General features: G+C 37.5%; 1 protein-coding gene across 14 annotated transcripts in view; it reads left to right on the top strand.

Annotated features, from left to right (window-relative positions):
- Positions 1–23,629, top strand: part of PCMTD1 (protein-L-isoaspartate (D-aspartate) O-methyltransferase domain containing 1) — an 85,769-nt gene that overhangs the window by 50,345 nt on the left and 11,795 nt on the right. For 9 of the 14 annotated variants that reach the window (XR_007772791.1, XR_007772790.1, XM_050942043.1 and 6 more), the window contains 2 exons: positions 4,041–4,143; positions 22,453–22,624. Coding sequence is in view for 12 of the 14 variants with exons in the window: in XM_050942033.1 (XP_050797990.1) it covers positions 4,041–4,143; positions 22,453–22,624 (275 nt within the window). In the remaining 2 variants the exon portion in view is untranslated. Of the gene's footprint in view, positions 1–4,040; positions 4,144–9,142; positions 9,242–9,570; positions 9,673–18,052; positions 18,145–22,452; positions 22,625–23,629 lie in introns of those variants that run through there. The other 5 variants (XM_050942044.1, XM_050942039.1, XM_050942041.1 and 2 more) reach the window with 4 other exon arrangements.

Here is a 23,629-nt window from a genome sequence, read left to right as displayed (position 1 = left end):
CATAGATTCTAGGACTGGAAGGGACCTCGAGAAGTCATCGAGTCCAGTCCCCTGCCCTCATAGCATACTGTACCTGTTGTGCTAGCTCTCTGTTTATGAGCTTGCGGAGTTTAATCTTCATGGGAGATGATAAATATAGGCAATTTTGTGTGAGTTCTTCCCCAGTAGCTGTTGAAGTATAAATATACATATAATACGATTAGAGACTACTTCCTCTTTTGTTTGCTATTAGCCCTGTGTGCAGGACCATAAATATTTCCCTGATGATATCAAGAGTGATGATGATGAAATAAAGCCCTTTGTCTTGATATTTATTTGTTTTATTTGGCTAGGAGTGCTCTGCACCTGCTTCTCTATATGAGGTTGTATTTACCTTATCTAGCTAATCTCTGTGGGGTCAGGGGTGTATGATGTGTGCTGCCTGGCCTACCGTCTCCTCACCCAGCACAGTTCTGACTCTGAAGAATGACCTGTGCGGGTTTCTAGAAAGTGAATGAAGAGAACTAAGTAGTGAAAGTGACTGATTTCTCCCCACCTTTTCACATGAGGGGTGAGACCTGCAACAAAGGGCCTTCTAACTGTGTGACTCAGCAGACACAACCTGCTCTGCAGTTCTTAACCTAGCGTGGTTAGTCAGATTTATAGCAATATTTGAACAAAATATTTTTGAAAAGGAAAGTTTATTTTACTGGTTTTAATAAAGGCAGCCCCTTCATGGAAAATGGAACCTTTACACCTTCTCAAAATGGAGCCTATTGTTTCAATTTGTACTGTATCGGGTTAGTGTTAGGAAGCTGAAGATTGTCAATGGTTGGGTATCTGATGGTTCAGTATAGGGTGGGAGTAGTAGTGTATACCATATTGATGATTTTGTGAATGTTAATGTGACGCCAAATTAATTTGCGGGTGACTTGAAAATGAGGAATATTTAAAATACAAAGTGGTCTATATAACTTGCTACAGTAGTCAGAGATTAAGTTTAATATAAACAGAAGGAAGATAATGCACACAGAAAGCGTAGTTTACATAATTTTAATGATCAGTACAGACAAATCCTTTGATTTCAGTAATTGAGCATTACAAGATATTAGAACTGCAAACACTTTTCCAAGACTTGATAATGGTGGTAGATAATTGATGAGGTTAGTATAATCACACTGTGAAGGAAATTAATGTTTCTGCAGGAAGTAACACAAAAGTTAGGGTAGTGTCAGTTTTTATGAATTGGTAAGACCATTCTGGAATAGCATATACAGTTGTATCCTCAAATTGGAAAAGCTAATTAAAATAGTGGCACCACCTCTGTTTTGTTTAATATAACACATACATTTCAGTATTGCTGTATATCATTACACGCCATATTTTGGATAGTCATGTTGCTGCAGAAACTAATGACTGCCTCGTAACACGTTGATCATGAAAAGTTCTAGTATTACACACAAATGTTCCTCATTACCCTGGTAGACACAAAACTCAAAAAATGTGTTTGATAATCTTCATGATTGTCTTGAAAAGTGGTAAAAATTAATCTGTTTGGAAATTTGCATGAATTTTGGAACAGATGTCGGTAACTGTAATTGAAAACAGCTAGTGCAGCAAAAATACTAGACACATGAAAATAATGTAGGAGGTTAGGTTAGGTTAGGGGAATGTGAATTCATTTCTAGTAAATTATATTTGAAAACCTGCTGCGATTCCCAGGAATGATTTTCTAAAATACTCTGTTTTGAAAACACTGATGCCTGTTCATTTTTTGCAAGAATGCTTGCTAGCTACTTCTAATTACTAGTCAGAAGCTTTTTTGTTAGAATGATATTCTGATGAAGAATACCCTCTTTCTATGGGGAAAATTTCAGTTTTGCAGAATTTTTCATTTTTCCATTGAGAAAATCCGAATGCCAGCTGCCAGTCTAGAAGGTGTTTGTCGATTTCACTTTCTGCTGGTCCAAAGCGCTCTGCTGGAAGGGCTGACAGGAATCAGGGTTGGGGAGTGAGGGCTGGTGGAGTGGCTAGGCTCTCTGCCTCCCAGGCAATGAGGCTGAAAGGCGGTTTTCTTACAAGAAGATGAAGATCTTTATTTTTGTTTTCCTAAAATGGAATATTTTTTGAAATGCCTTCACACACAAAATTTCATAGAGTGTGTGTGTGTGTGTGTGTGTGTGTGTGTGTGTGTGTGTGTGTGTGTACACACACATACACATAAAAATATGAAATTTGGTGTGTGAAAGTATTTCAAAACATATATATATATATATATGTTTTGAAATACTTTCACACACCAAATTTCATATTTTTGTGTGTGTGTGTGTGTGTGTGTGTGTGTGTGTGTGAAATTTTGCGTGTGAAGGCATTTCAAAAAATATTATATTGCATTTTGTCCTGGTTCACGTTAAATTTTGTTTTTAAAAATACTGAAAATGCTTACAGGAAGGGATTTCACATTTTACAGCCAGCTTTACTATTAATGCAAGAGACAGAAAAGGGAAACAGTGAGATAAGTTAATAAAAGAGGTATGCATACCAACAGGACACCTTTCAGTGTTGTGAAAGCAGGTATCTCCCCTCTGGAGCACTTCGCCTCCTGTAAATCTGCCAGCAGGAAAGCTTTATGAACAATGCACGTAACAACGGCCTCTTTTGGATCCACTTTGTTCATGGTGTACAAGATGTTCTAATTTCATACTAAGAATTACAGATATTGTTCAGCATATTGTGGTGATGTTGCACCATTAGGTCATACTTACTAAATGGAATGTATTAAAGGTTTTTTTTCCATAAAAGACAGGCTTTGCTGTGAATCTGCTATTTATTTTTATCCAGGGTACTTAAACATCAGAGATACTTCTATATTTTTTTTTCTTTAAATGCTCAAAATACCTCTGTTCTGGAGAAAAAATCCTTATGAATTTCCCTGGATGAATAATTTTTGTTACTGAAATAATAATTTGAGGATGCTTCTTATATTAGATAATTAAGTGTTGGGCTAAATAATTAATTCTAAAAGTAAAGGCTTGGGGATTAGTGATTACTGAATTAATAGAATTCAACCTCTACTTGCTGTTTGGTTGAAATGTGCTTTTCCTCTTCTCTGCATGGCTACTAAAATCTCTGTTCTGTGGGCTGCCTATTACATACCGAATTCCTACCTCTCTATGCCCACAACAAACATGGCCACCTCTTTACCTGGCAACCCACCTAACTCTAGTCTTAATGTCTCTCCTTGCACCTCCCTACTTTAGAATAGTCGACTTAGACCTTTTACCACAGACTGAAATTCATTTTCAAGCTGTTTGTTAAAAACACATGATTACTAAATGAGTTGAAAGGGTAAGGAGCTGAGTTAGAAGTGAATGTGGTGGACATGTCAGTAGGATTAATCTGAGTAGAGATCTGCACCAACACTGTACTGTTGTAGATCAATACTTGTATAGCACTTTAGTAAATTTCTATGGTCCAGTTGACTGAAGGCTCATACCCCATAAGGATTCAGGAAATTGCATAACTGAGAAATGTGTATAATTATGGGTATAGATTTGCGCATACTATGCTGAATCTCTGCCATCATCGGTTGAGATGATTTCACTTCAATATAATATGCTTTAAATTTACCAACTTTTAATTCTTCTACAAACAAATACATTATAACAACCACCACCTGCTGTCTTTAAAAATTTGTGCCACTCTAAAGTCTAATTAAAAGGCTAAGAAAAGATCAGACTTACTGCCTTATGAACTTTCTCTTATGAAGGCTAATAGGAAAAATGTACTTGTGCTTTGTTGGCGTTAGTGGGGTCATGTTATAACAGGAAATAGGGAGCCAGAACTCCTGGGTTGTACTCCTGCCTTTTTCACTGGCTCACTAAATAATCATGTGCTTTAGTTTACCCATCTGTAAAAATTATAAAAATATCCCCTTTTTTAGGGGTGTTGGAGGGCTTAATCAAATATTAATAAAAGCACTGTGATACCATTAGATGAAAGGTGTTACACCAGTGCATAAAACAGTACTTTACTTATAAAAAACACTTTTTTAATTACAGGCCCTTTTGGAATAAATCATGGAATAGAGCTTCATTCAGATGTGGTAGAATATGCCAAGGAAAAATTGGAGAGCTTCATAAAAAATAGTGATAGCTTTGATAAGTAAGTATCTCACTTGTCCAGTTCATTTTGCAACCAGAAATGTTTGGATTATTTTACTGAGGTACAATATTAAGCAATAAATGACATTTTGCAAATTTTAACATATTGCTAATGTTCATTATTGGAAATCATATTTGAAGTTTGTTGGACATATTTAAAGTGAGGTAAGTGGAAGTTAAAAAATACAGTTTTTTGGTTTTTGTTTGTTTTTTTTAAAGTAGGGAACATCTTTGGTTGAATGCCAAAATCTATCCTCTTGCCTTTTTGCCATAAACACACTCACTTTATTATGCAGCTTCTTTTGTGTGCAGATCTGGAATAAATTTATAAGTATAACAACTCAGATTAATATTAACAGTCTGAGGCGTCACTGTGCCTAGATATTACTGAATAATAACATACAGCATGTAACCTAGCAGTGTCGGTTAGAGCACACAGATGAACGAAAGAGACACAGGGATGCATTTAAGCAGCTGGCATCAACATTAATTTAACAATGGGGAGTGGCATTATACACCATCCCCTTCTCACATGCCAGATATTTAATTGGGTCCAGTGGAGAATTACAGGGCTTCCACCATATAACCAGTGACTCAGGATAGCCACTCTTCGACTTACTCCTTGGATTTACCTCACTCTTGAATCCTCTCACTTTTCCCTCTCAGAGGGTACCAAGAGGGGACCTCGGTATGTCATCTTTCCTTATAGACAAAAGGTCCCCTGATGTCTAGGAAGACTTTACATTTTGTGGGAGGAGGGGCATGAAAGCCAGATCCCTTACATACTATTCCTGGGGGAATCCTGCACCAAAAAATTATTTGTTGTGCACAATATTTTAAAATTCTCCATATTTTATTTGTTAAAATAATGCACTATAATCATTCTGGTTTCAATTATTTTGGTAATTTATTTAAACTAGAGTACAATGGATGGAGAATGAGAATGGGGAACATTGGAGGAAATCCTTCTAATTATTAGTCAACAAATATATGCAGCCATGTTCTCAGTGTTACATCACAGGCAACTGAAGAGCAAGTGAGGGCTGTAGACTCAAACTCATAATTTATATTGGCTGCTGACCACCTCCAGAAAAGTCAGTAGCGAACAGTTCGTGGAGCACATTTGATAGGAAATTTTTTCAGTCCAAAAATTTAGACTAGTTCTAATCACTAAAGCACCATAACTATTTTTAAGACCATACTGATTTTTATACCACTCTGGCAATGTAAAGGAGCCTTAAAACATTTACCCCTGTTTTATACTCATGGAAGAATTCACTAAGAGCAATGGGAACAATTCACTAAGAAGGCAGGCTGCTACATTTTGGTCTGACACCTACCTCCTCAGAAACACCCCAGAACCCTGCGCCTTCACACCAAGTATTCCACAATAGCAAGTAAGAAGAACAGTGTATGTGTCTCTCTCTCTCTCTCTCTCTCTCTCTCTCTCACAAGCATGATTGCCCAGCCCCCCTGTCCTGGTAGTGATTTAAGTCTCTACCAACATCTTTGGGTGCCCAAACCAACCTGCCTGGACTGCTGGGGAGGGGTATGTGACCCCTCTTGTGGCTTCCCTTAGCTTCCCCGTCAGAAGTTATTTCTCTGCAGGGAAGCAAAGAAATCTGCAAGGGCCATGAATTCTGTGCACGCACATTAATGCAAAATTCCCCCAGGAATAATATACCCCTTTTTCCAGCCAATGGGAGGCAGAAAAGCCCCACCCCATCCCCAAGAATATTCTCACAGGTTGAGGAGTAACTAGGCCCTGGCAGGTCTGGGTATGTACTCTCCCATCTTCCTCCTCCTCCCCCTGAACTTCCAGGTGTTGACTATCCCTCTGCTGTCTGACCTACACCCATATTGAGACAGCCATTCTGTTAGGATAGATAAACACAGCCAGGTAAGTTCTATAGATGGTGTAGTTAGCTTTACCGCTGAATTCGCTTGCTTGCTTTTATTAATTTTTAAATCTGATCTGTAATGTTATTTTGATAGGTTTTTTGTATATTTAATTTCCTTTGTTTCCACAATAAAATAAATGATACTATATTTAAAAAGATGGGTGTGTTTCATTACTGTCATCATCATTTTAGTTTTAGACATCTCCTGATATAATTGGAGGCTTGGTGCACCCTGCATTAAACTGGCATGAATTAAAAAGGATTATAACCAGAAGAATTATGTGTTTTTGAGTAATATGGAGCAATTATTCCATGACATATCTGTACAGAAAACTGTGTTAGCATGTAGTAACTAATGATTTTCTCTGCTCTAACATTACATTAATGATCTTGTACTTACGATTTGGATGCTGTTCCTTATTAAATCACCCAGTTTTCAGGCATTCATAACTTATTCATAAAACTATCTTTTGGGTTTAGGAGGAAGGAAGGTTGGAAAAGAGGAGAGGGAACAATGCAAATCACAACTTAATAAAAATATGGCCATTTTTGAGCTAGATGAAGGTTAAAAACAGTGGGTTTTATTTATTTTCAGTCCCTTTGTTTCACTTTATTAAAAACTTAGTTATAAACTTTGAACTTGGCATGTTCTTCTTCTTGAATGTAGATGAACGTCTATACTTCATTTGAAGGAAAGTTGTTTTGAGATATGTTATGGAAGTCTTACAATGAATTGAAATAGTAAAGGGTTTTTTCCCCTTTTCTTCATTAAGACTTATTTAGTTGTGGTGCTCAGCATGTTGCTCTAACATTAAGGTGATAATTAATTCATTCTTTTAGCTGCAAGTGTATTCCATTGTGTAACTAGATCATGAGATTAATGTAAGTATCATACACAAAGCTTTTATGCCCGTTAACAAGTTTGAATTTTTTACGCCACAGGATGTTACTCAATCATCATTCTTGCAACAATAAGTAACCAAGCAATGACTATTTAAAAAAAAAAAAACTAAACCAACAAATAAAATTCTGTTAAGTGTGTAACTGCTTCCTGATAATAATATATTTGGTTACAAATGAAGGAATAAGGGCTGGCTGCCTAATGGATAATTTTTCCTGTCTTGAATATACCTAATTTTGGCTATTTTCTTTGAAAATAAAACTTATTGTACCGAGTTAATACTGTATTTGGATGGGTGATATCTTGATGACCTGATGTATGGTGTTCTAAGGGAATTGTTCTTCTGATCCTACTAATTTGTTTATCATATATAAAATATTTTTAAAACGGCTGTCTGTCCTAAAGACCTAGTAGCAACATGCTATTGTGGTGGAGGCCTAGTTTTGGTTCCTGGGGCTTCAGTTGATAAACGAGATACCTACCCTGCGGATACTATGGTCTGTGACTTCTAATCTCAGCTGATTGAGATTGGATCTGCTCAATACTTGGATGAGAAGCATTCCAGGAAAAAGTGTTCATGGAAAGCATGTAGAGTCTTTCACTTAGATCACTGGCTTGAACCCAGCAGGGGTCTGTGGACTGAAAATAATTTTCCTCTGCTTATTTGGTGGTATAGCTCAAACTAATTATATTTGAGGTTATATTTGAGGTGTACTGACAGGGCAAAACTTGGAAGTTTTGAATCGCTACTTCCTGTCCTGTACTTATTCAATGGATGACTAGGCGTCTTTGGGCCTAACTGTCTACCTCTTATCTTTTAAAATTGTGTTAGCTTATTTTTAACTACTTACGAAGCTTCAAACTAGATTTTAAATACACATTTTAAGCAAAGGTTCTGTAATATGCTGAATAATACTATTCCAGACTGTTCTAGTCACTTGTACTTATAAGTCATAATCTTTCTATGTTGAGCATTTCTGTGCACAACCCAGAGGGGAGCAGAGACTACATTTCCAAGTGGCAAAAGTTTCAGTATTTCCGTGCTTGTCTTTGTGTTCATGTCTTGGATAAAAATATAAAAATTCCTCCAAAGAAGTTCACCAGTGCATCTTCAAAAAGTTGCTTGGCTTGGTTCTTTCCACTTAAATTTTTGTCACTAAGCAAAAAACTATAGATACTTATAGGACAATTTCCTGGATGCTTTGTATATTTCCAGCCCAGCACATGGGAGTTTTGCTTGGGAATCATGCAGCTAAAGCCTGATGCTTAACACAGAGTTCTTTTTCTTACAACTTAAACACATAGAGTTATTTGTAGTGTATACTATACATCCTCTTTTATAGGAGAAATAAAAGATGAAACATGCAGAAATCCTATGTTGTATAGCATAACCTACAATTTTCTCCCAATTCCTGATGAGCAAATCCATAGACAAAAAGATTAATCTCTTAGCAGGTGGAACAGGTTTAGATCAGAGTCTGGGAGCTCTATGAAAGTAGCATATTCATCCTTAAAGAGATTTTTGGGGGTGTGGGAAGCATGCTCCTTTTCTTCAATGCTTAGGATGATTGACTCCTTCTGGGAGTTCAACTGCCATCCTTTGGCCCTTCTGAAGCTGTTCCCCTACATACAACAACTCTTCAGCATCTTGCTTTAAAAAGGCAAATCATTCCAATAATGATTTGTATTTATGTCCATATTCCACTAATCTGTAAAAGTTTTTGATTCTCCTGTGACTGGATATGGAGATGGAGTTGTCATTTGATAATCTAAGACAAATAAAGTGTTGTCTTGAGTATATTTCACAAGATAGTTTTACCTCTAGAGGCAAACTAGATAGAAAGTGCTTTCTTAATTCTGATTACTCTTTGTAAAGATGTGTTGTAAAAGAGAGCTTATTTAGGCATTAATTGAAGGATGATCTTGGTCTGAGTTTGACGTGTGATAAGAATCGCTTCCACATTTAACATTTGAGCGAGGATGCATGCTACCTAAGGAAAAACTCAGTCCTTAAGAAGGCTCTATCTAAAGCACATATGTGCAAAGTGTCAGGCCCCGCTTCACCTGTTTATTGAAGGGGAATATGTTGTCTTTTCTGCTCCCAGTCGGCTTCTAGACCTAGAATATCCGTCTCGGAGGGAGAGCCACAGGGCAGGGCTAGGTCGCCCATCTCCTAACACCCTATCAAAAACCAAACGTGTGTAAGCTGCTGAAGTGAGTGCCGTGAAAGAAATATCTACACTCTTCTCAGGATCAAAAGAATTTATCGCTACTCTTCTAAAGAAACAACTGCAATGGTAAGTGACTAGGATTCTAGTACTACTTCTCGGATAAATGTTATGGATACGACTTCCTCCTGAAGTCTTTTAGTAAGTTGTATCTGCACTGGGAAAGTGAAATTTTCTATTGTCAGTCTCCCAGCAGCATTTCATGGTATCCAGTAAAATTTAGTTCATTTTAGTTAGAACATTGTTAAGGCTAATTTCTCCATTTCTAAGGGAAGTTCAAACAATAGTCATGCACAAGGAGTCATTAGGGTTGCCAGCCCTCCAGGATTCTTCTGGAGTCTCCAGGAATTAAAGATTAATCTTTAATTAAATATTATGTCCTGTCATGACACCTCCAGGAATACATCCAACCAGAATTGGCAACCCCTAGGAGTCATCAAAGAAGAAAATAGTCTTCATCCAGCTGCAGTCGAATGATTAGCCTGCTATAAAGACAAAAGGTATAAGCTATCAAAAAGAAAATGAAACATGCATTTAACCAAAAAGATAAAAGTAACCCCTGAACCTGTTCCAAGTTCTGGAACCTTGTGCCATTCCAGAGAGGGTGAACTGTCATTGAGCTTTACTAGTCTAACGAGGATTACCAAAAAAGAGATTGTTAATTAGAATTCTCTGACTCTATGAGTGTGTGGCAAACATTTGTTTATATTCCTCATCACCCATTATCTGGAGATGTTAGAGGAATATTAATAACCATGATGCCTTATGAACTGCAGCACTCTAAAAATGGATATTGGAGCCAGCCTTACCAAAAGTAAGGGCAGCAACTGAATCTTCCCAAGTACCCATTTTATACTAGTAGAAGAAATCCCCTCTAGTTGAAGAAGCATTGCAGAAAGATCTCCTAGACAAAAGTAGAAAAAGGGACACTGGTTCCATTCAAACTTCTTTTGCTTCTACAAATTCTGATAGGAGTAGAATTATGAACTGACCCAAAGGAAGCTGTTGACTACCAATGATCAAACTATTAAGTCAACAGCAAATATCACTAGCTTCATATTTTATAATGGTCATTTATGTTGACATATACATTAAGATTTCACTCTATAAAACAATATGCATTACTTCAATGGAAAGATTATCTGCTTTCCAAATTTTCATCACAAAATTTGCTGATGGGAAAACTTGAGGCACGAAAAAATACTGTTGCAGAAGAAATGGAGAAGGGAAAAGTCTTCTCTATATTCAAAACCTTAAAGCCCACAGTGGAATCTCTTTAGATAATTCTTTCAAAATCTTTTGTTTCTATTTCATCTTCAAGGTTTAGATATACTACATGAAGGATTCTAAATTCTGGAACAGACTCTGAAGGGGTGACAAATCTAGACATAAATATTTGTAAGAACCAGTGATTGAATCACAAGTATTTGTTCTCCAGAGTTAATCAGATTGGGGGAAATGTGTTTTTGCTCATCTCAATGAAATGGATGATAACATCAACAAATTAGCTTTTGAAAATGTATATCTAAGGGTCATGTAATACACTAATTACCTCAGTTTTTATTCAGGTAATCTTGTGCTCCAAAGTTGTTTCTGAGCTCTGCTTGAGTTTTATGTGATTCTAAATATTTAATGCACTACTGCATTTATTTGAAGTTGGATGAAGTATCAAAGAGAAATGTTATCTGCTACATTATCAGCTACATCTCTAATGCTAAACCTATTGCATTCATTGTTGTAGTGGATGCATAGTGTTACATGTCACTTCAGATTTTAAGGGTCACTTGCTTTCACAGGTTTACTAGTATTATAGTCTACTCTTCAGATTGTCTTCAGCTTTATATATATTCCCCCAAATAGTAGCGTTAATTCCATATCTGACTGGAAAGGGGACACACTGGAGCTTTTAAAACTGTATTTGCTTATAAAAGCAATAATAGTCTACAATTAGTAGTAACCAAGATATCAAATGTTATAGAAAAAGAATTAATTAAATGCCCCCAAAAGCAATATACCACTTAGAGAAAGGCCAACGCAAGTGATTTGGGGAGAAAGTGCTATTTTATTCAAAAATAGAGGTATAAAGTGTGTATAGTACAGAGAAAACGTGAACATTAACTTAAAGATTTTGCCTTTTGTCTTCTAACCGCATGATGTAATAGAAACAAGAATTTACATGTGCATCTTGTAAAATTATATTTGTCATTATGGCCCCATATTGAATAAGGATACAATTTTTCAAATACAACAGTCTTTAACTGTTGTTCATAAACATAGTCAGAAAGTTCTCCCAAAACACTTCTGAGAACAGCATTAACAATGGGAAACCCCTTCCTGGATTGGGCAATATATGAAAAGTACCTTTTTAAGCTGACAGTCTCTTGACAACTCAGAAGCACATCAGGAACTGAGGAGTAAGAATAATTGCACAGGAATGTCAAAGGTTATTAACAATGAGCCACATATTAATACTATCAGAAAGCAATATTTCAGCCTGTCCCATGAAAGGCCACAGGAATTGTTATTGAGCAATGACCTCTAATATCTTGGCAATGCAAATACGTATACAACATGAACATTAATTTGCCAAATTGACAGATAGTTCTCCAAAGGGAATCAAATTTTCATTGAAGACTTAGCACTCAAATACAAACTTTCAGAGATACTGAAATAGACTAAATCAAAACACAGTACTCTATTTTCTTAACAGAAGGGACTCTGGGAGCATTTGCTGTGGATGTTCAATGCTATCCAAAATTTCTAGTATATGTTTCTCTTAATTGTCTTTTAGACTGCTAAAAGATCAAGAGGAAATCCTTATAATACTGTGGCTGTAAGATGGTTGAAGGGATAATCTTTTTTGGATCCAAGAGATCAGAAGTCCTTCACTTTTACTTACAAGAGAGAGGCTCTTGCAAACCAGGTTTCTTTTCTATATCCAATCTCCTCCATATAAGTTTGACTTTGCAGTCATCCTGTGAGATCCTCATCACTTCAAACATCAGCATATAAAATGTATGGCTAAGATACAAACACTAATGTATGAAAAAGAAACCAAATACTAGAAGGAAAAAAATTGATACTCTAGCAAGGACTATCTCTGGGATTATATCAACATCTTCAAAGTACAAGAGACTGTTTTGAACAGTGATATAGATTCTGAGGGTTAATTCTGGAATTTGTATACTCTCACACTGTAAGATTGTGAAAAGGTGTAAATCTAACTGAGATTTGTATAGGAAATATTTTTATCCTGCGTAAATCTTGTACTATAGGCAATTAACAAATGCTTTTAAGAGATGAGTTTAATTTCTTCTTGATTTTTGAATACTTAAACATATTTTTATTAGACGTGAATGCTAAAGCCAAAGCTGTTTCCATGGCCTATCAGTATTAGATTCATAATTTGCTTTACAAATATTTTGTGTATACCAAAGCTTAATTTCCTTTTCTTAGGCCACAAGAAATTGGCCTGTCTTGGTCTTAACATAAAAAGGGTAAAGTAATGGCACAGCTGGATACACGAAGGACAATAAAATATCCAATTAGTTTTAAAACAAATAAGTGTTTTGAAATACCAAATTGTTATACCGCTTATTAAGATTTTTTAAAATAAGAGCCTCATTGGAATCTAGCATCTGCAAAGACCCAGATGGGAAGTTAGATCAAAATGGAATAATGCTAGCCATGTCCAGAAATAATCAACCACCTTCACAGCTGTTTGTTCCCAAGTCACTAGCTTGTCTAGATTTACCATACCACAAATAAATACATCTTGAAGATTCACTGAAAGGCTTTTTTTATTGAGACCTTAGCTCATAGTTTTCGTGCTTCCCCTGCCAAAGTTAATGATGTAAAGAATATCTCAAGCAGTACAGGCTGTGCAGCTCCCTGGACTGTTTGTGTTCATGATATCATCTGTGGAGGATGAAACACAGAACCCTGATGTGACAAGTTTCCTGCAAGAGGAAATAATTTTCAAAATTGTGTTTAAAATGTGTTTGTAATTTTTGAAGTCTACTTGCATATGTGTTTTCTTAGGATGACATTCTTTTATTCTGGCTACAGTATTCAGTCTCTGTGCAGGTGGAGAGTGAGGAGGTGGGGAGCTGAATTTTACCCCGTCAACGGAGGGGTCAGGAGCAGGGACTACTGCAGAGCCCCCCAAACACCACAGACTGAAATAGCCCCTCTAGATCAGATGTGCAGTAATGTGGCTCCCTATCATAGCCTGACACTGGGCCATCATCAACACTCCTTCAAAGTATCCCATGCAGTGGACACAACAGGAGCCTCTGTATGACTGTTGAGTGCCAATGCCCAGCACAACTCCTGTGTTGGCTTGAAGTTTGGGGATTTTAAGATACAAGTTTTTTTAAATTTTATTTTCAGAAAAAGCTTTGGGGCAACTTTTGAGAGCTAAACACTTATGTAAGTCTATAATTCTGTGCGTCTTGCTCCACCTATCCTCGGAGGAAGGAAAGTATCAGAATCAACTGTTATAAAATGGATAAGATAAAACATCTAGAAGTTATGAAGGAACAGTGCACAATCAAGGCTTTAACTTTGGTAGTACAAGATCCATCTCTACTGCAACATTTGGGAAACTAGTCCAGTAACATTGGCTGGGTGGATGGATGGAGGTAATGGATTGCTTTTAAATATATAATTAAAAATTCTGTCCTTTTTTCCTCTCCACCATTTTGCTTGTTCACTTTATACATTCTCAGATGTAGAAACCATGGGCCTGGTTTTCATTTATATTAAAGTCTCTGGCAATGAAAAGTAAATGAAAATCAAGTGCCATGTCTTTGTGCATGTGCTAAAGTGGGACTATGATCCTGATTTATTTTTTTTTGGACCAGTCCAAAATAACACCAACAAAAGAAATAAGCAAGATAATTGTATAGTCATCATTTTGGAAAATATTACAAATTGATATGAGTCAATGGAATGACTCGTGAGTTAGAACTGCAAGGTTCGGTCCTTGATTTGGAAAGCCATTTCAGATTAATCTTTTGGAAGAATGGTATTCAGTCTAAATCAAACTTGCTCCAGTATCGTTCAGCTACTTCTCTCTGTGATGGAGTGGGATATTACTATATCAAATTGTGAAGGTTTTTATACCTGTGTTCTGTGACCACATTTGTTTGGACTTGCCCAAGGGCAGGCTGTTGTGCTACACTCCAGGCAGCTGCTTTTCCTGGGAAAGGTGGTGTACATCTCACTGAAGGGCCATTGCTGGCAGCCATTGACTTTGACTCTCACCTACAGGCCTGTCCCTCATGGAATAATGGTAGTTCTACAGAGTGCCCCGAAAGAGAGGTTGAGGGGGACAAGCATGACCGATGGCTGTAGCACTTATAGTTTGCACACGTGGCACAGAGACAGAGGCCCTATGTAAAATCAGGGTTTCCCTCTGTGCAGGAGGGTTGACTGCTACATATAAGGACTTGCAGGACAGAGAGGGAAGGAGGGACTCTGCCCAGCTTAGTCTGTTGATGCACTACAAACTCACAGAAAGAGGAGGAGGGACTCTGCCCAGCTTAGTCTGTTGATGCACTACAAACTCACAGAAAGAGGTGAGCTCATACTATAGGAGGGTGCATGTTAGGACTTCAGGTCTGTTTTCAGAGATCTGTAACTCTTGATTGGTTTAAGAGTAAATATGGTTAAATTCTTCTGCTAAAGCCTTTGGTCTTTGATTTTCTGTCATGTTGTGTCAGATGGGGTTAATTAAACAAGTAAGTCCTAATTGCCCACAGCCTAGATTGAGCTCTGGGGGATTGCGGAGAAGCAACTTGTGGGGGTTTAGGAGGATTCAGACACTGGTTTCTGGACATTGGCATCCCATATCCCAAGAAAGGGCATCAGACAAAGTCTGAGCCTGGGAATGTGAGCCCTAGATCTCTTGAGCTAGTGAATAGAATCCAGACGCAGCTGGCTTGGAAGCACATGAAACTCAGTGATTGGGTCCACTCGCTGTGGGCTAGTGACTATATATGCTGAGTTGCTGAGCCAGTTTGTAGCACCCTCTAATTGAGGGTTTAATTCTATGATATTGATAAACAGAAACATTCCTTTACCCTCTCTGCTTGTTATATCAGACACATAATATGATTGTAGATATGGATACAAGTGAAATCAAAATTAACCTCTTAACTTCTTTTTTCAAAGTAAACACCGCGGTCCAAATTGGTGAATGTTTAATTTTTATTCTGTAGTAATATTTAATTGCTGGTTCTTATGGAATATAAATATGGATTTCATAGTCTATGTTTAATTAAACTGCTTTGGCAGGAGAAAGTGAAAAATGAACTTAAACTCCCTGGATCCTTGATTGACAGAGGGTTTTTTTTTTTTTCTACTTCCAGTGAAATTGTCTGAAAGAGAACATCCTGTTTCTGTTGGATTCATGGGCATGTTATACCAGAGAGAATAAATTAACAAAACATTTTTTTTCATGACTGCTTCTTCAAATGCAAGCTATGAAAATGCAGTCATTACAGTTTAGAGGGAAAAGTGTACCATTACGAATAAGCTGTAACAAAATCAAGTGTAGTATGGCTATCCTTGGCCCAGTATGAAAAATCGGTGCAATGTTAAATTATTGTATGCCATGTGCTTGTGGCAGGTATCCATTTAAACACCGAGGAATTCTTCCTGTTGCCATGTTATAGATAACTAGAATTTTAATTTCTGATATTCTTGGTGGTCTTACCAAACTCATAATGAAAGGTATCTGATTCTGTTGAATAAACTGATATGATTTTAAGCACATTCTCCGTATTAGCAGAGCATTGGGTCAGCATTATCTACGTATTTACTTAGCACAGTGTATATGAAGTAACACAGAGAGATTTTTCTAAACTTTCCTAAAAAAAATAAATCAAACCGCAATGGTAATCACATTAGGTGTTAACAAAAGGTGACTCACATCAGGCATTTGTTAGACCTAAATCTTTTTCTAGTTTCATTTCAGGGCAATAACTAAGTGAAATATGTCTTAACTTGATAAGTAGCTTATGTATTTGTCAGTGCCAACATTCTGACAATAAATTTTTTTTCCAGCAAAGTTCTTGGTGTTAAAAAAATAAAAAGCTTTATGTTAGAAAGCAAAGGAAATTGAATGACTAATCCATTTTGATGGCTAAAAAACATTGGAAATTAAATCAACGGTGACATCGTGTGTAGTGTCAATATGACTAAATGAAGGATTTTAGTTCAGATTAAATTGAATTTCATATTAAAACAAACTTGGTTTATGTGTTCTGTGGTATTAAAGTGTAATGGAGAGATGTGACAAAGTGATGATCATTTTTAAAGCATTTTATTCATTATATTACAGAAGAATATTTGTATTATAGTCAGCTTTGTGTAGTATTCTGCAGAAATTATGGGAAAAACAAGTAGTGTGGCATGTGGGTAAAAGAGGTTGCTACAGCTAGGCTGTAGGTTTCCTTCTTCCAAATGCTACTGCATTTATCGTCAATTGTTTACGCTGGAAGCGGTCTGGAGGTACAATACAGTGATGTGAACTTTGGGTATGTTTTTGCCTTTTGAAGGAAAGGTACCCTAAGGTATTTGATTAAAGAAAAACCCAGCAAAGCTCTAAATGCCTCTTTAAAGATTTTGGTATATGAAGCATAGTAGAGAAGAAATTCTCGTCTCTCTCAAAAGAGGTTATATCAGCTGAAGTCTTCATGAGACCCTGTTGTTTCAGTATCTGGTCTCATACTACATCAAAAGTTTGTATCAAAACTCTTGTGAGCAACTGTTTTTCAACTGAAGTATATTTTTGGGAAGCATTTGATCACTTAAAAATAGATCCAGGAAGCTTTACACATCTTGTAACATAGAATTAAACTGTCATCTTTGTATTCAGAAATTCTTGAGTTACTTATGGAGTCAGAAAATGAGTATATTAATAGGAGGGGGGCACACAATAGAGAAGCAGGTACTTCTGTTTGCTTCGACTCACAGATTCTTTAACATTCTATCTTTAGTTCCATAGCGCCTGTTTGTTTTTCCTACTCCAGGAAGAGCAAGTCAGTTCAGGAGGCTATTCTGGGTTGGGGTATTTTATCTGTTTTCTGCATGGCTGAAACTTTGATGGTGATAGCTTTTTATTTTTTCTTTAGTCTTTAGACCTCCAGTAGTTAAGCAGTGGATTCACAACAGTACCTTTATACTACTGAAGTGATCACTGATTATTTTATTATTCATATTACCATGTGACTTGTATAGCCTGTCTCTAGTCATATAGTGCCAGGTCATGGACCAGATGGCGCTCCCTGACCGTAGTAATGGCTTTCTCTGCATATCACAAAGGCTGCATGTTGCTTCAAAGGCCTTTACCAGCTCACTTGGATGAAGACTGCAACCCTAGGCCATAGACAAAGATTGCAAAATGCCACAAACATAGTAAGAAGGAAGAGTTCGTGGTATTCCTCCTTGATTCAACCGTGTGATGACCCCAGCCCATAAATCAGAGACATATGTAAAACAGAATTTGGCTGCTCCTCCACACCCCAAAAAGTGTGCAGTAGAAACACTAATGCTCATATTGTGCCTTTAGGGAGCCGCTAGCTCATCTGGGCTATTTTTGTGGGCATTGTGGGAAGCTCTCCCCCTCTCCCCTCTGCAGTTAAATTCTGAAGGAGGAGAACAGGTATTTTCTCTGCTAAAATTTTTCAAAGGGTCCCTAACCACAGTTGTCTTCACTGACTATAACAGACACTCTGAAAATGTGTCTGGAATCTCCACATGTCACTTCTCTAAAAGAGATTTTTTTTTTTAATAAAGTAAGATTTTTATGTGTTACCCATGTGCATGCCATTGCATTTTCTTGGAAATACTTCCCTTTCCTATTTATTTCAGAAAGATAAAATGGCCAGAAGTGCCACAAGCATCAAGAGACAACAGAGGCTACCAGTAGAGGAAGCATGGAAGGCTGCTGCTGGGAGTGTCTGGTAATATGTTTGCCAGATCCTACAGAGGAAGGGCAAGAAGAAGCCATGAATGAAAAAGGGGTCGTAGTAGTTGGTAGGTCAGGCATATAGACTGGCTACCTCTGCTTTTCCCTAAGACCTGGGACTAGAGCAAAGATCCCCTGTAGGGATCGTGAACAGGTTTCATGAATTATTACCATCCCTCCTCCTCCCATCTTTTTTTCTTTTTGTGGTTTTTCTAATCCTTGTGTTTGCAGAGATAATATAAAACTGAACTAAAAGTGAATCAAGGCAGTGACTGACAGCTTGAATAACTCTGATTTGTGAACTGCCCATTCATCTCAAGCAGGGTCCTGTGGACTCTTCAATTTTGTTGCCATGGAATCAGGCTTTTTCCCCATGATGCCATTAAATGGAGAATTCTGTCATCTAATTAATTTATTCTTCTGCATCCAGGCATCCATTTGTTTTGTTTGTTTGTTTTTCTGTCTCCCTGTCCTGCTGGGACCTGCTACCTCTTGCTCTCCCAGCTTCCCCTCAAGGTGAAGTTAATTGAATTATAGTATGTACACCCTGCACTATTCCATAGAGATGGATAAGACAGTCCCAACCACCCTCCCTTTCTTTCCCTCTGCTGTAGATCTGTTTCTTGCAGCCTGGCTTTCCGTTCTAGTGGACTCTGATCGAAATGCATATCAGAATGCTTGAGAGCTACCCGTAATACTTCAGAGGCTGTTGCAGTAGTTGGCAAAGTATTTTGGGATATGCATACAGCTAATAATAGGAAGGAGCACTGAGCTGTTTCAAGATCAAACATCCATCTTTAGAAAAGAAATGCATTGAATTCTTCAAGCAAAAGCTTATCAGTTTACAAAACCAGAAGATTGTTTTACTGATAGCAATACTATGAACATAAAAGACCTTGAGTATCATACTTCGTGCTGCTGTGAATAGTGAAAGCCGCCAAGTCTCGTTATAATTTGAGGAAACATTGATAGCTCCCTGTGTCTTGAATGTTGTCAGTGTTTTGTTGGGATCTAGTGCTGCTGTTAGTCAATTCAAGACATTCTCTCTCCAGTGATGCAGTCCGCTGTCAAATTCACAACATGTCTGCAGATCTCCGTGAACTTCTCAACAGAACTGGATGAAGGTTGAGATCCACTGGATTTAGAGACCTTCCAGATGAAATCAACCTGTGACTGTACCCTCTGAATGGATAATGTTGTTTGGTTTACACTTGGTATGGTTTTTCAGGGAAGAAAACAATTCTGTCTTTCCCATCTCACCTCCCTATAGACACCTTGTAAATCTTGTAATCCCATATTTTCTGTTTGATAAATTTCCAGCTATCAATTTTTAAATCTAATCCAAAATTAGCATACTTTTGTATGCCACTTACTTCCCCAGCAATGTGCTGCAAAGATTTGATTATTGTCAGTACAGATCTGCGTACTTCAGTAAACATGAATATAAGCACCGAAGTCAGAACCCTCTGGGAAGTTCTTCCCATATGAGTCTAAGCATATTGGAATTTCAGGTAAGGAACTGTGGCCCAGAGTTCTGTGTTTTCAACCTCCAAAGCCATGAGGTTGAAACTCCTTTTGAACATTTCAGTCGGTACTGAATAATACACAGGCTTACGCAAAGAATTCTGTGGCCATATAAACAATTGCATGACTTCTTCCTTTTGATGGAGCAGGTGAGAGGGAACCAGGCAGTGATAGAGGATGAAAGAAATGCAGGTATCAGTCACAGCCTTTTATAGAGCCCTATAAGATCAGAAGCCCTAATGGAGGGATCTTGGAAGCTATGAAGGACATACCTGTGTGTAACTCTTGAAGGTGGACAGGAGAAGTGCGAAGTACCTTAGAAGCAGCAAAGAATCCTGTGGCACCTTATAGACTAAAAGACGTTTTGGAGCATGAGCTTTCGTGGGTGAATACCCACTTCATCAGATGCATGTAGTGGAAATTTCCAGGGGCAGGTATATATATGCAAACAAGCTAGAGGAAAGGAAGATTATATCTGTCTGTATTTGTGCAAGTTTCTTCATGAGGTTGATAGATTTCCACTCCATACGGCTAAATGCAGTGCCTTGCATAGTGTCAAGTATCAGAGGGGTAGCCGTGTTAGTCTGGATCTGTAAAAGCAGCAAAGAATCCTGTGGCACCTTATAGACTAACAGACGTTTTGGAGCATGAGCTTTTGTGGGTGAATACCCACTTCATCAGATGCATGTAGTGGAAATTTCCAGGGGCAGGTATATATAAGTACCTTAGGAGCTCCATTTGAATGTAGCTAGGGGCAGGCTGACCTTTCTGCACACTTGAAGCATGATGCAGCTGTGGATGTTCTGGCACTAGCATTCCTGAGCCGCATCAGGGACAAGGGCCACGTCTTTCAAAGCTTTGGTTTAAACTTTAACAATTTCCTAGTTGGAGCCCTTCTCAAACCACCCTATTATTGTATAGGAGCACTTGAAAATATTTATGAATGTAGGTTTGACCTTCAGGAGCCTCACCATCTAGCAGCCCTACAGAGAAGAAGGGAGCATACAGACACTTATGGCACAAAACTGAGTGTTGAGCGTTTTAGGCTGCTATACTGCCTAAGAAGGGGAAGGAGGCTTGTGACAGTAGATCGGTAGAGTTTCTCTGCTGTACTGGGCTTTGCTGCATAATCTAGGTTCAAGGTATAGCACAAAACAGGCAACATCTAAGAATGCAGGACCTTACTAATTAAGCAATTTTTCTTGAAAGGAGTGTGTTTATACCTGTGCTCTGGGATCAGCATTAGCTGCACAAATTGATTTTGGATGAAATTTAAAATGTTGGTTTTGACTTGAATATCTCTAACAATATGATTTAGATTATCTGCGACACCACCTGTTGTCCCTTGTGATACTGCTGCAATGGCTTCTGTTCCAGCTGCAGAGCTTACTGCACCTCTATCCCCTTTCTGCTCCCCTAAGGTGTCAGGCCTCATGCCTTTACCTCTCCTGGGGTGGAATTCCTCAATTCTCCTACACTTAGACCAGGTCCTGGGCTACAGTACCCTATGTATGAACTATGCTCACCCATGTGGTCTGACTAGATTTGGCGACTGTGATTTTCCCTTTGGGAGTTTGTGACCAGTGGGGTGTGTGCTGATCATACAACTTACTTAAAACTAAAGAATTTTGTTTTAACAGTAGGAACAAAGCATTTAGGCAGTAAGGATTTTAAAACAGTCTACGCATATCTGTTTTACCTTCACCTCAACCATCCCCTGCTGGTAAACTAGGTTAGGCCTAACTTCAGTCACAGAAGGTGTCTGTCAATCTGGTTCCCCTGAATTCCCTAAAATCTTGAGAGGGAGTGAGTCCTTTTTAGTCCAGTCACAGTTTTTGTTCTTGTCAATTCTCAGGCTTTGTCCCTGCTTGTCAAACCCAGTTCTGCAAGATGATTGGAACAGGAGGTAGAATCTCTAAAGTTAATAGTTCAGGGATTTGTCTCTTAACCCTGTATTTAATGAAGGTTGGTTTATCTTGAGTCATTGTTTCATGTCCTGTTGTTTTTCTTGCTAATCTCCCAGATTAAAATAAACTAATTTGTGCATATAGTAAACATAAAATTACCAGGTTTCATATAGTATCTGAGTTATTACAGAGCTGCTCCTCTTCTGTCACAACTTCAGTGAGACTGTTTATGTGCTTAAAGTTAGGCTTATGCTTAAAAAACTTACTGAATAGGAGCTGATGGAATGGAATTCTTATGACTCTTGAAATCACTTTCTCCTCTCCTATTTGGTCTGTCAGAACCAGAGTTGGTGACTTTTAGGGCACACACTGAAAAACACATCTTCCCATTTTTTTTTCCTTTTGAGAAGGGAGTTGGTTGGGAGAGAGCTGGTTTTAGGGGGCGATGAAAGGGGAGTAGTTTAAGACCAATGAATTATTGAACTGTTTTAATTTTTGTGCAGCACCCAGAGCATAACATGGATACTTTATAAATGTGGATAAAGAAAGTAATTTAAAAGGGCTTTTTGTGTTTGGTTTTTTTCACTACTTTATTGTTCAGCAAGGCATATATGATTGCATTTAGAAAATAATACACCATTTTTTTTGACAGTGTAAACTGATATGCATAGACAAACAACAATATATTTCAGTTGTCTTCTGTTTCTGTATCTAGTATAATTACAGCATGTCAACACTCTTTAAATGTGTTAATTACAAATGAGAAAAGGTGTGAAATTGAAGTTTTACTATATTTACCTAAATTTGCTTGTATTTAAAAAATAGACAACTATTCTGAAATATTTACCCTTTCTTCCCCTCCGTCCCCCCAGATTTGAGTTCTGTGAACCTGCCTTTGTGGTTGGTAATTGTCTGGAGATTGCATCGGATAGTCATCAGTATGACCGGATTTATTGTGGAGCTGGGGTCCAGAAAGATCACGAGAACTACATGAAAATTTTATTGAAAGTTGGAGGTATTCTGGTTATGCCAATAGAAGATCAGGTGAATCACACAGTTTAACAAAAATGCTTGTCTCGTATGTAGACTATAGACTCTATTTACTTGCATTTTGACTAATGATCCTTGTCTGCTCAACTACAGCAGTATAGTGTGTGTGAAAATTTTTACAGTCTTTTAAAGTGATCCTAGGGGCTGTTTGAGTATTTTGTTTTTAAGTCAAACTAGCTTGCCATATCACCCAAAAGTCTATATTTATAAGGACAACATTAACTTGAAATCTAATTATCTTTAAAAAAAAAAAAAAAAAAAAGGGACAAAGGGTGAAATCCTGGTCCAGTTGAAGTCCACAGCAAAACTTCCATTGACTTCAGTGGGGCCAGGATTTTGCAAAGAGTGCTCTAATGTGCTATATTGCCCCAGAGCGTCCTTGATTATAAAACAAAAAAAATCCTGTCCTATTTTCTTTAAAAAATAATTTCCTCTTCCCTATTGTGTGAAAGAAAACTCAGCATAGATTTATCTAGTTGACTGTAGGGGAAGCAGTGACATTAACTATATACACAAAGTGCTGTCAAATGCACAAAGTAGGCAGACTAACAACATTGAATTTTTTAATGATCTCTTTCAGATGTTATCTTAGGTGTTATTTGTCACAATAATAGGAAAAATATTTTCAGTTAGAAGTGTAATTTAATAATAAAATATTTAGGACCTGTATCATTTGTATTCCTAGATCTCAGAAAGCTTTAGAGGCAAAAGTAAGCATTATTATCTCCAGTTTACTGATGGGGGACACTGATGCAGAGAGATGAAGTGACTTGCTCAAGTTACTGTCCCTTTACAGACAAATTTTTATTGAAATGTTTGAGCTGAAGATTAGTTTGCAAGTTGCTTCGTAGTTAACAGTCCTCACTAAAGAAGTTGCCGTATAGTTGCTACATAACTTCTTCCAAACAGCACTAAAATTGTTTAAAAACTTGTATCATTAAAATATGCTATCATATAGGTAGCATAATTGGGTGCTTTCTAAATTGATGAGCATATCAT

This window comes from Gopherus flavomarginatus, chromosome 2, assembly GCF_025201925.1.
Source record: "Gopherus flavomarginatus isolate rGopFla2 chromosome 2, rGopFla2.mat.asm, whole genome shotgun sequence".
NCBI classification, from domain to species: domain Eukaryota; kingdom Metazoa; phylum Chordata; order Testudines; family Testudinidae; genus Gopherus; species Gopherus flavomarginatus.
This window is presented reverse-complemented; position numbering and strand designations above follow the sequence as displayed.